The 14120-nt window shown below is 41.9% G+C and overlaps 1 protein-coding gene across 1 annotated transcript; it reads right to left on the bottom strand.

Annotated features, from left to right (window-relative positions):
- Positions 1-10308: 10308 nt before the first annotated feature.
- Positions 10309-12482, bottom strand: LOC120640039 (two-component response regulator ORR29-like). Its single transcript, XM_039915934.1, has 6 exons — positions 12368-12482; positions 11964-12119; positions 11669-11833; positions 11294-11416; positions 11127-11206; positions 10309-10653 (listed from the first exon to the last, which is right to left on the bottom strand). Exons 1-6 carry the CDS (start codon positions 12480-12482, stop codon positions 10309-10311), a joined length of 984 nt encoding a protein of 327 aa, XP_039771868.1.
- Between the last annotated feature and the right edge of the window lie 1638 nt (positions 12483-14120).

Here is a 14120-nt window from a genome sequence, read left to right as displayed (position 1 = left end):
AATAATATAATATTTTTTTCCTATTCTCGTGGATTATGCCAGAAGTCCTTACATTTGTGCATAAATTTTGAAGCTTGGAAGTCCTTACATTTATAGATGAAAGGGTATATGTTTTATTAATTTCTTATGTGCAACTAACATGTGGCCAATATGTGCAAGCACTTATAGTTTTAGTCCCTATATATGTGTGAGTCCTAACTATTTTAATTATTTTCCTATATAGGACCCCATCACGTATTGGAATTTGATAGAATAGTCCAAATTATGTTAATCCAATTGTTAGAAGAACCATCAAGGTGAACACTGGTATAAATGATGTAATTAAATCCTGCCTATTCTAGTCAATTATGCTAGAAGTCCTTACATTTGTGGATAAATTTTAAAGTCCGGAGGTCCTTATATTTAGGGGAATTTGTTTCTTACCCCTACTCTGAAAGCTAATTTTGATTTTACCTCGGGCTGGGAAAATTTAATCGAGAACCGAGGATTGAACCAAACTAACCGAGAACCGGAACCGAAAGAACCGGAATCGAGAATTTCGGTTCTCTATTCGGTTCCTAGTTCTCAGGAACCGAAATTTTCGGTTCGGTTCGGTTCCTGAACTCGGTTAACCGAGGAACTGAGCCCATATGCAAAGTTACACCACGAAGACCAAATGGCCCAAACCGGCGGCCCATCCAGCCGTTCTAACCCTAGCTAGCCCACATCCCCACCTCACTCTCTAGTCCCCCACCTCTCCCTGCCTCCCCACTCCTGCCGCCTGCCCCTTCCCTGGCTCTCCACCCCGCCGCGGCGCCGCCCCCTCCCTGGGCATTGCTCCCACCCTGCCACCCGCCCGCCCGGCTGCCCATCTCCACCCCGCGCGGCGCCCCTCCTCCCCCTCACCGCCAGCTAGCTCGCCAGCTCCCGATGTCCCCGGCCCCCATCGCCGTCCCCGACCCCCACCGCCGGCCGGCCAGTCCAGGCCGCCCCTCTCCACCCTCCGCGGTTGTGCCCAACTCCCGGCATCCTGCGTGCGGACGCTCGCGCTGTGGCACGGAGGCAGGGCGGCGCGCGGCACGTAGGCAGGGCGACGGCAGTCCTCGGCAAGCCAAGCACGCGGCGATCCCCTGCAGGCAAGTCTGCAGCAGCGTCGCGGCGAGGCTCTCCTCTGCAGGCTTGTCGGTGGCGCTCGGCGGCAGGGGGAGCGCCAGGCTAGATGTGCAACTGCAGTCACCGGCACTGCAGACAAGCCCCGACGAGATCCAGAAAATTTTCCCCCTTCTTCTCAACATGTGTTCTATGACTATTTTGATATTGCTTCAGTTAGTTCGGTTAGAACCGGAACCGAACCAAACCAACTAAAACCAAAATTTCTCGGTTCTTGATCCTAGAAAGAACCGATCGGTCCCTACTTTCCACAACTTTGTGATTTTATCCCTGTTTTATGAAAACAAAGACTCCGTTTGCCCCTCCTTTTAACTCTGTTAGACATATCTGAAATAAATGATTTAAAAGAAAAAGAAAAACCCTTTGTAATAGGGTGGAAAGACACCAATACCCCTTATCCGTGGAGACTATACCCCCCGCAGACCCCTCTCGCGCGACCCTCCTCTCCCTCACGATACTGCAAGCGGCGGCAGAGGCGATTCCAGGGCGGCGGTGGATTTGGGAGAGGTGCCACGGCACGCAACCGTGCCAGGGAGAAATGCGGGTGCGTGACTCAGCTCTAAGCCGACTGCCAGCGGTGGGCGCACGTCCCTACTAGGGTCGACCGGCTGCTCCACTTTCCTAGGCCCTGCTCCGGCCGCTCGAGCTGTAGGAGCTGCACAACCATGTCCCCACGTAGGGCCCTGCTCCATCGAGAAGCACCACAGCTGAGCAGAGCCTGGCCGGCTCACTGCCTAAATCCAGCTAGCCCCTGCACCTGCGCTGGTCTTCTGTTTGGCTTTGATGGGAGAGAGAGGAGAGCAAGGAGCCAGGTGTTGACGACTAAAATTGGCAGTGAGCGGCCTGACCAGGGGCGGATCTAGCATTTGTGGGTAGAGGGTGCTCATTTTTTTCCTTCTCCTCCTTCTTCCTCTCATTTTCTTCTTCTTCTTCCTTCTTTCCTTCCTTCTCTTCACTCATGGCTAAAAAATGCTGAGGGGGCTTGTGGGGGTTCGAATGGAGTGCATGGGGGTAGGGGGCTGGAGCCCCCACGCTGGATTCGCCACTGGGTCTCACTGGTATGTGCAGGCGATCTGACCAGTTTGTTTCATATAGCCCGATCCGGTAAGGCTCGACTGGTCTGACCGGTCTAGCTGGAGTCCGAGTATAATTAGGGATTTTTATAGATTTAGATATGTAAAAGGATATCTTGCAGGGAAGACCTTCCCATCTTATAAATTATAAAGGGCCACGGTCGATTGAGGCATCCAATCGATCAAAAACACATCATTTTATCTTTTTACCTTTTTTCCTTACCCTAATCTTTTCCAACCTCAATATGTTGTTCTTCTCTCATCTCTACGACATTTGAGGACTCCCTAGCTGGCCTGCTGAGCCTAGGGCAACCCAAGGTACGCTTTCTCTGACGGGGTCCCTCCCAGACGAGCATTCGTTGGATCTTCGTCGGGCTCCCCGACGAAACTAGTCTGACCGGTCCACCACACCGGGCTAACCGGTTGATGCCGCAGCACTGCAAGGTGCGCCGCTATTCACCGCACGTTTGAGTGTGTTCGTGTGTTGGCTCTAAATCGACACCAATATAATTTTGACGACTCTGTTGGGGAATGAGAATCAGGCTATCATGGCCGATTTGTCAAACTCTAGCAAGGATTATGGGTGAGAATACGACAGAGTAGTCATTGGTCTACTTTTCTCTTGCTTTCATACAACAAAGCAAGGAGTCGTTAAGATAAAGGAGTTGCAACCACCATCTACCATCGATGTATTGATGGGAGATGCAATCCCCAGGTACTTTATCTTATGTTATATCTCATTTTGTCAAGTATTTAATTGATAAAGAAGATAGTTCAGTTGCAAGTTTTGTTATTCAAAAATCGACTATTAAAAAGCCAACTAATAATCCTTGCAATGATTTGCCAACTTGTGATGTTGCTGGTCAAGATACAATTTGGCCGTCTCAAGCCGAAATTGTCGAACCAAATTCCCCTAGCAAGAGCACAAAAACTAAGTCTAGTACTTCTACGCTCCGGAGGTAACAAAACAAAGGCAAAGGTGCCAGTTGTACAGCAACCGGTCTGACCGGTTCTCCAACCAGTCTAACCGCTTCTTCTAGAGTTTCGTAAAATAAATCAAAGCCAAAGATGGTTAAACCTAAGAAACCTGATATTGGTGTTTGAAAAATTTTTGAATCCAAAAGCTGTCATAAGCATGAAAAGGATAATGCCGAAGCCAAATAAGAAGCTTCCGGCAAAATTTTCACAACAAAAGGATATGAAACATGCTAGTCAGGCTAGAAATTTCAACAAAACTCCAAAACATCAAGTCCATCATCGAAATCGGAAGTGGAATAATTTTCCTACATCGATGCCGTTTTCATCATATAGATCACCTATGAATATGCCATGGAGTGTTTATTTTAGTATGCCTTATTATTGTCCATCATGGTTTCATAATTCATATATGCGGCCTCTTTGTATATATTTGTGCCAAAATTATATTACCTACAGGGAGCCGGCAATTAGTAAGCCATCACCTACCAATAATGACCGTTTTGATAAAAAAGATCGGTCTATATAGAAAAAGAAACACAAGGTGATCAAGCAAGTGTACTGTGTCAAAAAAGATGGATGATTGAATAAAAATTCAGATTTGATACAAGATAAAGAAAAGCCGACCATTGAAGAAATATCAGCTAGTTCTGTTGACCAAATTGTCCCAGTGATGAGTATATTTCAAACAATATAGCTGAACAACGATCAAGTTCAGCTCGTGGGCAATACAAAAAAGAAAAGACCGGCGAGAAGCCAACTGGTCTAACCGGTTCTCAGACCGGTCTGACCAGTACGCCGACCGGTCTGACCGGTACTCAGACCGGTCCGATCGGTGCTTCCAGCAGGTTTGGAAGTTCTTCCAAGGCCAAAAATAAAACAAGGCCGAGCTTCGAGGAGGTCTTGGCCAAATATGAGAAAGAGAGAGCCTCCCAGGAGCAGAAGGGATGGACAAACAAAGTCAAGGATGCAAAGTCAACATCTATCTGGTGAGCAATCGGATTCTCAATCATGTTAAGGTAATAGTGATGTTATGTCATATTGAAGGCCGGTTGCTCCATAGTGTTGGCCTGGTTATTATACACTTTTGAATTATAATAGAATGCATATGAATTATATTATATTCAATATCCTTCTATATATCTGAGTTGTACCTCACAAAAACCGATTAGCAATAATCTGGTCAAAAAGAATATTGATTGCAGCAAGGAGGGTGAGAAGAATGTGAAGCAAGATTTGAAGTATTTACAGCTAAAGTGGTGTTCTCCAGGCTTATCTCACACTGAAAAAGGAAGTTACAATGTTTGCGCAAGAAAAAATCAATGGCGCAGTAAGTGGAGGTCGTGCCAATAAAATTACCAACCACAAAGAAAAGATGGAGACCGAAGCAAGTTGTTTCATCATCAACTTGAAGTAAAGCATGTCATGGCCAATAATTTTTATCGCCCTTAGCACAAAAAATAGCCGATGTATTATTAATCATCGCCCTTAGACAATTTTGGTCCAGAAGATTGTTTTTTTGGCACGCAAGCACTACCAAGAAACATGGGGCATATGTTGACAACCAAAATTATCAGTGACCGGTCTGACCGGTACGTGCAGGCGGTCTGACCGGTCTGTTTCCTATACCGGTCCGGTAAGAGCCGATCGGTCTGACCGGTAGGCTCGATCGATCTGACTGGTCTAGCTAGAGTCCGAGTACAATTAGGAATTTTTATAGATTTAGATCTGTAAAAGGATATCTTGCGGGGCAAGACCTCCCCACCTTATAAATATAAAGGGTCGTGGCCGATTGAGGCATCCAATCGATTAAAAACACATCATTTTATCTTTTTTTCTTACCCTAATCTTTTCCAACCTCTATGTGATGTTCTTCTCTTGTCTCTATGATGTTTGAGGACACCCTAACTGGCCTACCGAGCCTAGGACAACCTAAGGTGTGTTTGCCCTGACGGAGTCCCTTCCGGGTGAGCTCGTTGGATCTTCTTCGGGCTCCCCGGTGAAACCAGTCTAACCGGTCCACCATACCGGCCTGACCAGTTGGTGCCGCGGCGCTGCAAGGTGTGCCGCTGTTCGCCGCACATTCGAGTGCGTTCGTGTGTTGGCCTTAAATTGGCGCCAATAATAGGGGATGCGGGAGCGAAAGAAAGAGTGGAAAGGAGAGAAACACCGCGGAACTGCTATGCCACGGTGATGACCAGCAGGGTGGCCTCCTGCGCACGCAAAGCAGATGGGAACGGGAGGTTAAGGATGACAAATGGGATCCGGCTGCCATAAGGAGAGAATGTTGCGAAGAATGTGAGGCAAAGGCAAGACTGTTTTTTTTGTACATCCCGCCAGTCCGACCTATCATACGATGTATGTAAAATTGGTACAAATGTAAGAAATACTCTCTCCTATGGAAAAATTGTAGAGGCAATTCTAAAACACAAATGCTGGCCTTCTGTAACTGTAGCAAAATATCCCCGATATGTTTAATGCTAAGTTGGGGGTAAAATTACATAGTGTTTACAAAAATAGGGGCAAAATCATAAAGGGTAAACTCGTCTTCTACCAGCTCATTTCACACCGTTAAGTCCTGTTCATGGAATAGGGGGTAAACTCTCTCTTCGTTTTCATAAAAAAGGGGTAAAATCACAAAGGTTGGAAAAATAAGGGTAAAATCACAATTCTTAATGAAAATAGGGGTAAAAACGTAATAGCCCCTTATATTTATGGATGGAATAATATATGTTTTATTAATTGCTTCTATGCAACTAACATGTGGAAAATATGTGTAAGCATTTATAGCTTTAGTCAATATATATGTGAGGATTCTAACTGTTTAAATTATTTTCCTTTATAGGACCCCATCACATATTGGATTTAAATACGAAAGTCCAAATTGTGTGCATTCAATTGTTAGAAGAACCAACATTCCATTAGAGTTAATATATTTGGCATGGTAAAACATGTAAAGTGATTAGTGTGGTGGTATGTTCAATTCAATACATTAATTTACTCAATAAATAAAACAATTGAGTTTCAGATACGGCTCAAAACTTTATAGGGTACAAAGTCAAGTCTATGGACACGATGTACACTTCTAACAACATATTCTCATCCCAATCTGTTGACTCGAAAATCCCACCATAGGGGGACTCTCACGCTCTACGTACGCTAGGGCCGGGGAGATCTGCTTTGCTCTGACGTACCGAACCCAATCGACGCGCGTACAGTGCGCTAGGTGTGCCAATCAATTTGACCTGCAATTGACAAGGAAGGTGGAGGTTAAATTCTAGGGAGGGTTATAACGATGGGCACACGCGGATCAGCCATCGTGCAGCCAATTTGGGGGAAGACAGGCCACGCTCATAGCGACGTAACCTGCATGCAACACCTAGATCCAATTCCAATCGGCTACGGTCAAATCTGACACAATTAGAGCCGATGGCGAATAGATCTAAGCTGGATAACTATGATATAAACTTAAAACAATCTAAATTGAAAATAATTTAGCAAGATCTAAGCATACATCGATATCTTGGTGGTAAAAGCAACAACAAGTTAGACTAACGGATCAAATTAATCTAACAGATCGCCAACTTTTACCGATAACTGGTGAGCAAACCAGACACCGTAGAACTTGATCTGAAGAGCTCGATTATTGGTGAACAGTTAGACCCCGTCGGACGGATCTAACATATGCTCGATAACTGGTGAACAGCTAAACCCTGCCAGGCGGATCTAGCATGCTCGATAACTTTGAGCGCCATAGATGGAGGAAGAAGCGATGCGCCGTCAACTTGAATCCATCTACACAACTCTACTTGGAACTTTTCAATAAGCGATGGAACATACCTGTTGAGAAGAACTCGTAAAGAGAAAAACTACTGCATCTAAGGCGAAGTCGCCGTGCGGAAAAGTAGATTGCTTTGAATGTAAAGGCTTTGTTTGGATATGATTGATCAAAGTCTACAAATGACGGAGGTCAGCTATTTATAGCCTAACCCTAATCTCCCTTGCCGATACAGCGAGATTACAACTTGCAACACACGAAACACACTTGCCTAATTTAAATAGAACAAAATCTAAGAGATAACTTGCCATCTTCATTCGCCAGCTCCTTCCATAGCTCCATCGGCTCCGACGCCTCCTCTTAGCCCAAAGGTGCAATATGTTCTTTCTTTTCCTTCGATCTAGCGCCGGCCCATCCTCCATCAGACTTGCCCAATAGATTGACACGTGCCAAAAAACGGTATCAACACAACCATCTTATAGGTTGGACAATTGACACACTAGTTAAAATCTTGTCTTTATTATTCTGACCCTAGAAATATGGTGATTCAAAATTTGAAACATATTATAAAATTATTTTGGCAGTAAGAAGAGTTCACTTTCATCTTGGAGTGAATTTATAATTGGATATGTTTGCTTGAAAGTTCTTAAGCAAGGAGATACTACACTCAAGCATGACAAGAAGAAGCCTAAGTTTGTTAATAATTCTTTTTACATACATGAAAGGGATTCTACTAGTATGAATGTTCTGCTGAAGGAGACTATAAGTGGGAGTGGTGGTTTTTCTTCAATACAACGACAAAGACGTGGTGTGGTGCCTTCTTTTGACACTTGCAGTAAACAATGAATTGTTAGTGATAAGATGAGATTGCATAAGCAAAAAGTGCTGATCCGGCAAGAGAAAAGGGATGAGATAGTTGTTTTTGAAAATTCTTCTTTGTCGAAACAGCAAGGCAAAGACAAATCTATCACTGATGAAGTGAATGAAGAAGGTCCGAAAGAGGGTTTAAACTTGCTGGTCCAAAAGGATGAGAGTGCTAATATTACTGTTGAGAAACTGGGGCAGTGACGGAGTGCGTTTCAACTAGAAATTAATGACACCGAAGCTGTTTCGAATGGGTTATCAATGTTGGCGCATGAAGTACGTAGTGATGATATTACTGTTGATGTGAAAGGGCCGCGTTCCAATATATTTCAATGGGAATGCAAAATTTAGGATAAGGTATGCAAGCAAATTATTGATGGTGATAGTTTCACTAATGCTATTAGTTTAGATATTGTGCATGCTTTATCTTTGTCTACACGGAGGCTTCCAACACCATGTTATATGCAATGGATGAATGAAAGTAGTACACAGAAAGTTACTCACAAGGTTAGGGTCAAATTTTCCATGGGTAATTATATGGACACTGTGGACTGCGATGCTGTTTCTACGAATGCATGTCATTTGTTGTTTGGAAGATCATGGTAGTTTGATGTTGATGCAACACATGGTGGTCATTCTAACCATTATTCATTTGAGCACAAGGGAGTTCATCATGTGTTGAAACTAGTGCCCGCCTCGATTAATCGATTTTGCGAGGCGGTTTTCTGCAACCACCTCTGTTAATAAAAAATGATCGCCTCGGTTAATCGAAGGTATTAACCAAGGCGGTTTTTTAACATGCCCGTCTCCGAGGCAATTTTAAAGCGCCTCGGTTAATGGAATTTTGTAGTAGTGAGAAAAAGGCTTTTCGCATAACAGCAAAGTCGAGGACAGCTTTGCTTCAAGAGGGAGAGAATGATGTGGCTGAGAGGGATGAGCCATATATTGTTGACCCCATGCCACATAACCGAATATTATGAGTAAGAGCCATTATAAGTTATAACGCCTAAAATTACATCATTTTCTTTTACATTTTTTTATGTTTCCACACATAATCTAATTTAACATTTAGATAACCTATTGATTTCCTGAGTACGTGACTCCTCAGCATGGCGTGTGAAATCAGTCATATGAATATAATATGCACATACAACAATAGTTGACTCACTTATCAAAAGCTATAGAATAAAAGAGTAAGGAATTACCTATGATGTTAAGTAGAGAATTGCTGCTTTTCTGAGAAATCTACCTTGAACAAATGAAATAACGGGGGATCATCAGTGATGTTCTTGGCCATGATCTTAAGGAAGGCAACGCAGAACACCCTGCAGCTTTGCTTGTATCAAGTGGCGCCCGAGCTGGATTTTGATATAGCAATCAAGCATTCAAGCTTGCTTACATAACATACTGCAACTTGTAGTAGAATATAATCAATAGATAAAAACACAACGCACTGCAAGGGACATGGGGGAGGAGAATCAGCAACATCAGCTCTCATAGGCAAATAATCGAGCACATGTTGTGCATCTCCCATGTCGACATCGACTCAACCAGTGCAGCCGCATGCAAGCTTTCCGAGCTTGCTAGCTTGATTGCACGCGAGAGCACCAACTGATGGCGAACCAGCTTTGCCACAGAGTGACTTCTCCACTCTTTCTTTGCCTCGACCTCCACAGTCCAAATCCATCTTCTTGCACCTCAAACTGAATCCACCTGATGGCCTGCAGTTTCTCCATCGATTAAGATGATATGGAGGGAGAGGAGCAGCGAGGAAGGAAGCTCTCATGCCGTCTGCCATGAAGGACAAGGGGATACTACGGGAAGGGACGGACGGCAAGAAGGAAAGAGCTCTAAGCTCGTTCTGCCAGCTGGCCGGGACGCAATGCGCGACGGAACCCGAAGCTTCGAGAGGATGAGATGGTGCCTGTGCTGTTTTTGATCGTAGATGGAAGATATGACGCCTAAGAATTTAAAGCGATGTGGCCCAATAGAATGCTTGAGCTTGGCTCAGATTTCGTTATGAGAAGATACGCATCTGTTATGCCAGAAAAGAGATCATCTACAGTGTGTATAGTCTAGCTGTTTTTTTTTACAACAGCGTGTATTTAGACTAGCACCGCCCAACCACAGATGAAGTTATTTGATCTTACGTACTAAATAGGGTTTGTAGCGGATTGAACTTTAAACTTCATCAGGATACACAATTTGTCGCTATCTTATTGTTCAAAGATTTCACAATTCCAGTAGAAAACATCACTTTTGAAAATCTCCTATTATTATAACTTTTAGGCATATATATCATATATGATATCTTATTTCTCATAAACACGATGACACAAACACTACTACACATGCACACCATTTACTGGATAGTTGCACTGGTAGTTTAAGCATGATTATAGGTACTTCATCTCTCTTGGAACTACTGCCATCTCTATTGTCTTGCTCCTCTTATAACCAAGCATACTCCTATATCTCAGCGTCCGCAGAGTCTGAATAGTCCACAAGCATCATAGCTTTGCCCACCTTTTCACCATGGCGAGCTTGCTTCTCGGAACTATTATTATTGTTCAAGATGTCCTTAGTGCCATCTATAGAGAAAGTTTCAGCAGTGCTAACTTGTGCAGTAAAACTAGAAGCACTTGCGCCATCTTCCATCATATCTACTCCATCTTCAGTTGCTTCGTCACCAGAAGAATAATAGAAATATTCGGACTCATCATACATAGTACCAAATTGAATGGATCTTCGCATTGCAGCATGAGCATTGTTGTCAAAGAAGCTCCCAGTCTGAGCATGGGGCATGTCTTCATCCTGCATGCCAATCAAAAGGAATACTTAGACAGCTTCCAAACATTTACAAAATTTTTTCATCTTGTCCATAATAATATCATCATCTTGTCCATAATAATATCTATGTTGTTCTGCATCATAAGGCTCACAGCTATCATTTCTTCATGTTGGATGTCCAGACTATTAAGGGATGTGTTAGGGTCTTCCTGATGACTCTTTGAAGATTTGGATGTTGAGGCTCTATTTCTAAACTTCCTTGCATCCGATGCACTGTTTTGTTCCCCTGCTTCCATCCGTTTTCGGTATTTCTGGAGGAAAGATCAATTTACAATTAGCTTATTGGTCACATAAAGAGGAAATATTTACTAGAAATACCAGCACAAATAGGTACGTCAATGGAACTATTTTTGAGGTTGCAATTAGCATGCATGTATTTGTTTTATTTCAAGAATATAGGAGATTTGATTCCTTTATATATATGGATGTATTTATACCTGCAGATGAGAAGCAATATGTTTGCAATTAAGACCTTCCACATTCATGAGAATCTCTATGTTTCTAGGAGAAGCAGCACCTGAAACAAAAAGGATTGTGTAGTTTGGAATTCTGAAGTTCTACTGAAATTTCTAATTCAAGTGTTGCAAGTAAGAAATCCATTAACCTTCTCCAAGTATTTCAAGAGCACCTAGGAACATCCTGTGCAGATATTCATTCCAACAGATGTAACCTTTCTTCATTTTAGTATTCTCCTTCTGATAACTTAAATCATGTGCTTCTCCATTACCTATACATGCATGCCAAATATAGCACATCAATTGTATTTTGGAACCACTATATTTTAATAGTATTTTAGCCGTACAAGTCACTATTGGTCAAACAAATGCTCATGATTTCATCATGGATGACAGATAATGATTACTATAACCTGATAAACATTGCAGGGCATGTATGCTTATGATCCATATGAGAGTGCATTATATTATATTTTCTATCAACTATGAAAAGAAAAATTATTAGTAACAGTGTTGGTTTCAACCTTGTAATAAGTTCTTGATATAATCCATCCTTGAATAATCTTTTAAGTCAAGATGTTGCCAGAAGTTATTTATGGTGTGGGCATCAATAGGCTTGTTCACCAGAAAACGTGCGCCAAGCTTAATGCATCTCTTCATTGTATCCATTGTGGTCTCATTTGACATCACTGTTTCAAATTTAGGACATACTTTAGTAATTTATCAAAAAAAGAGACAAATTGAGAAATCAAAGAAATAAAAGGAAATGCACACATTGGAAAGAATTGATTCAAAGTTAGGAAAGAAATTGACACTTACTAATCACTTGAACATTTTTGTGGGCGTCCCTAACTATGTCAAGGAACTGAAAACCATGCAACTCTTCCATGTTCACTGCTACCAAAGCCAAATCAACCTCTTGTGCATGACCCTCAAGAAACTCAAGTGCTTCTATGGGACTTGTATATGCTGTTGCTGTAAAAGAGGGGGGGGGGAGGTTACGACATGTGGAATAAAACATCTGTTCACAAAACTCTGGGAATGAAACTTCTGTTTATTAGGAATTTCACAAGAAAAAAATTGCTGCACGCCAAATCATTCATAGTGGAAATGAGTGTTTCACAAATATAACCCACAAAAAATTGTCTAATGACATCTGCTGTGCATGGCTTTCTTCCATGGGTTCTACTTTAATTTTGCACATCGGAATGGAAGGAACTTACCATGATAGTTAAGTGTACAAAGCATAGACCTTGTAGAGTTCGCATGCTGCTTATCTTCATCAACAACAATGACACTCAGCCCATTAGCAGGGCATAACTTTGGTCTTTCATCCATGAGTGCTTTCAGTGTTATGATTGAACTAGTTTTGGTGTTTGTTAAGGGTTATAAGCACAGTACCTAGCTATTTATAATGCAGCAAGGTTTGCTCTCTCTCTCTCTCTGAGGACAACTATGGATGTCACAATAATAAGTGCAAAAAGGACAAAATCTCCATGTATCTAACCAACTATAGCCTAGAGATATACTTGCAGACATGATGATCTAACCAGTATGGACTGCGCCATCGGGTTTCACGTGGGTGCATTGAATAATAATGCAAACATATAGACATATTTGTCCCTCTAGAATTTTGCATTCACCTGCAAGGGCTTACACAACGCGTTCTAGGGCGAACATGGAATGTCTAACGTTCACACCTAGGCCTGCAAAATATCTCGCCTATGTTACCTTTAGAACTACTAGTCAAATAATGTCTGTTCACTGTGTTAGAATTCACAAAAGAGTATTATAATTTAGGTACTTCTAATGAATTGTGATTTTATGAAAGAACGAAAAAACCAAAAGTGCATGATAAAAAGGATATAGAAGTTAATAATGGTTCAATAGTCTGGTAAAAAATATTGCTTTTGCATTTTATAGGATTTGGTTTTACAAGAGCAAATAGAAGTTAAGAGAACACCCCGGAAACATATGTATTTTGGTTGAGTGCATTTTATAGAAGTTAAGTCACTATAAATTGTGTCGGAAAAATAATAAAAGAAATATTTCAATTTTGGTTGAGAGAACACCCCGGAAACATATGTATGCCATGTATTCACTCGCCTAGCCCGTCTTTTCCCATCCTTTGTCGCCGACTCAAAGCCCTTAACCCCCCCCCCCCCAGTCATTCATCAAATTTGTATTGCTGCTCTCTAGCAATTCGCCGACTCAAAGCCGTCCACCCAACCGGCGAGATGATGGATATAGGTAGTGTAACGAGTAGGTGGCACGGACACCACTAGCGAGTTAGAGAAGGCGCCGTCACTGGCTAGGGGGAAGGTGAGTTAAATATTTTCGCAATTCATATAAGGTGAAACTCTTGCTTCCAAAATACATGTCGTGTGGAACGTCAATATGATCGCACCAAAACTTTGGCCAACAATTTCTATGAAAACATGGTATTCTCAAGAAAGCTATTGTACTTTCAAGGATGGATCTAGTAGCACTTATCTTACAATGTCAATGGATATTCATTGAAGTTAAAAATTTTAATTGCTAGGAATCTTAAAATAATATTCATTTTAAATCAGGGGGCTAATAGAAAAAAGAGGTCCCAGGGATGAAAAGAGAACCAACTAAAACGACCAAGGTATTTTGTGCAAAACCCATATCTTTGAACTGTGGTTCAAGTATAAATGATATGTATGTGCTTCTAGATTTATCATATCCCTAACTATTAAGAGTATATATTGCACCTTTAACTAAAATATAAACTACCTTCAAATAAAAAATTAGGTGGGATGTCATTAAATGCATTTGGGTTGGCCTGCACCTTTCTAGCTTGTAGATATGATGTTTGGACATCGCGTACCTCAAATGTTATCATGTTTTCAGGACAATATAAATGAGATATCTATGTGCTTATAGATTCATCATCATATCCCTAAATAATAAGAGTATATCTTGCGCCCTTCACTAAAATATAGAATCCAT

This window comes from Panicum virgatum, chromosome 7K (assembly GCF_016808335.1).
Source record: "Panicum virgatum strain AP13 chromosome 7K, P.virgatum_v5, whole genome shotgun sequence".
In the NCBI taxonomy this organism is placed as follows: domain Eukaryota; kingdom Viridiplantae; phylum Streptophyta; class Magnoliopsida; order Poales; family Poaceae; genus Panicum; species Panicum virgatum.
This window is presented reverse-complemented; position numbering and strand designations above follow the sequence as displayed.

Excerpts from the sequence above, each read along its gene's own strand:
- LOC120640039 (XM_039915934.1), bottom strand. The coding sequence starts at position 12,482 with ATGGATGAAAGACCAAAGTTATGCCCTGCTAATGGGCTGAGTGTCATT. Across the intron at positions 11,834-11,963 it reads CAAAAATGTTCAAGTGATTA|TGATGTCAAATGAGACCACA; the intron begins GTAAGTGTCAAT and ends AATTTGAAACAG. Across the intron at positions 11,207-11,293 it reads TCTTGAAATACTTGGAGAAG|GTGCTGCTTCTCCTAGAAAC; the intron begins GTTAATGGATTT and ends TTTTTGTTTCAG.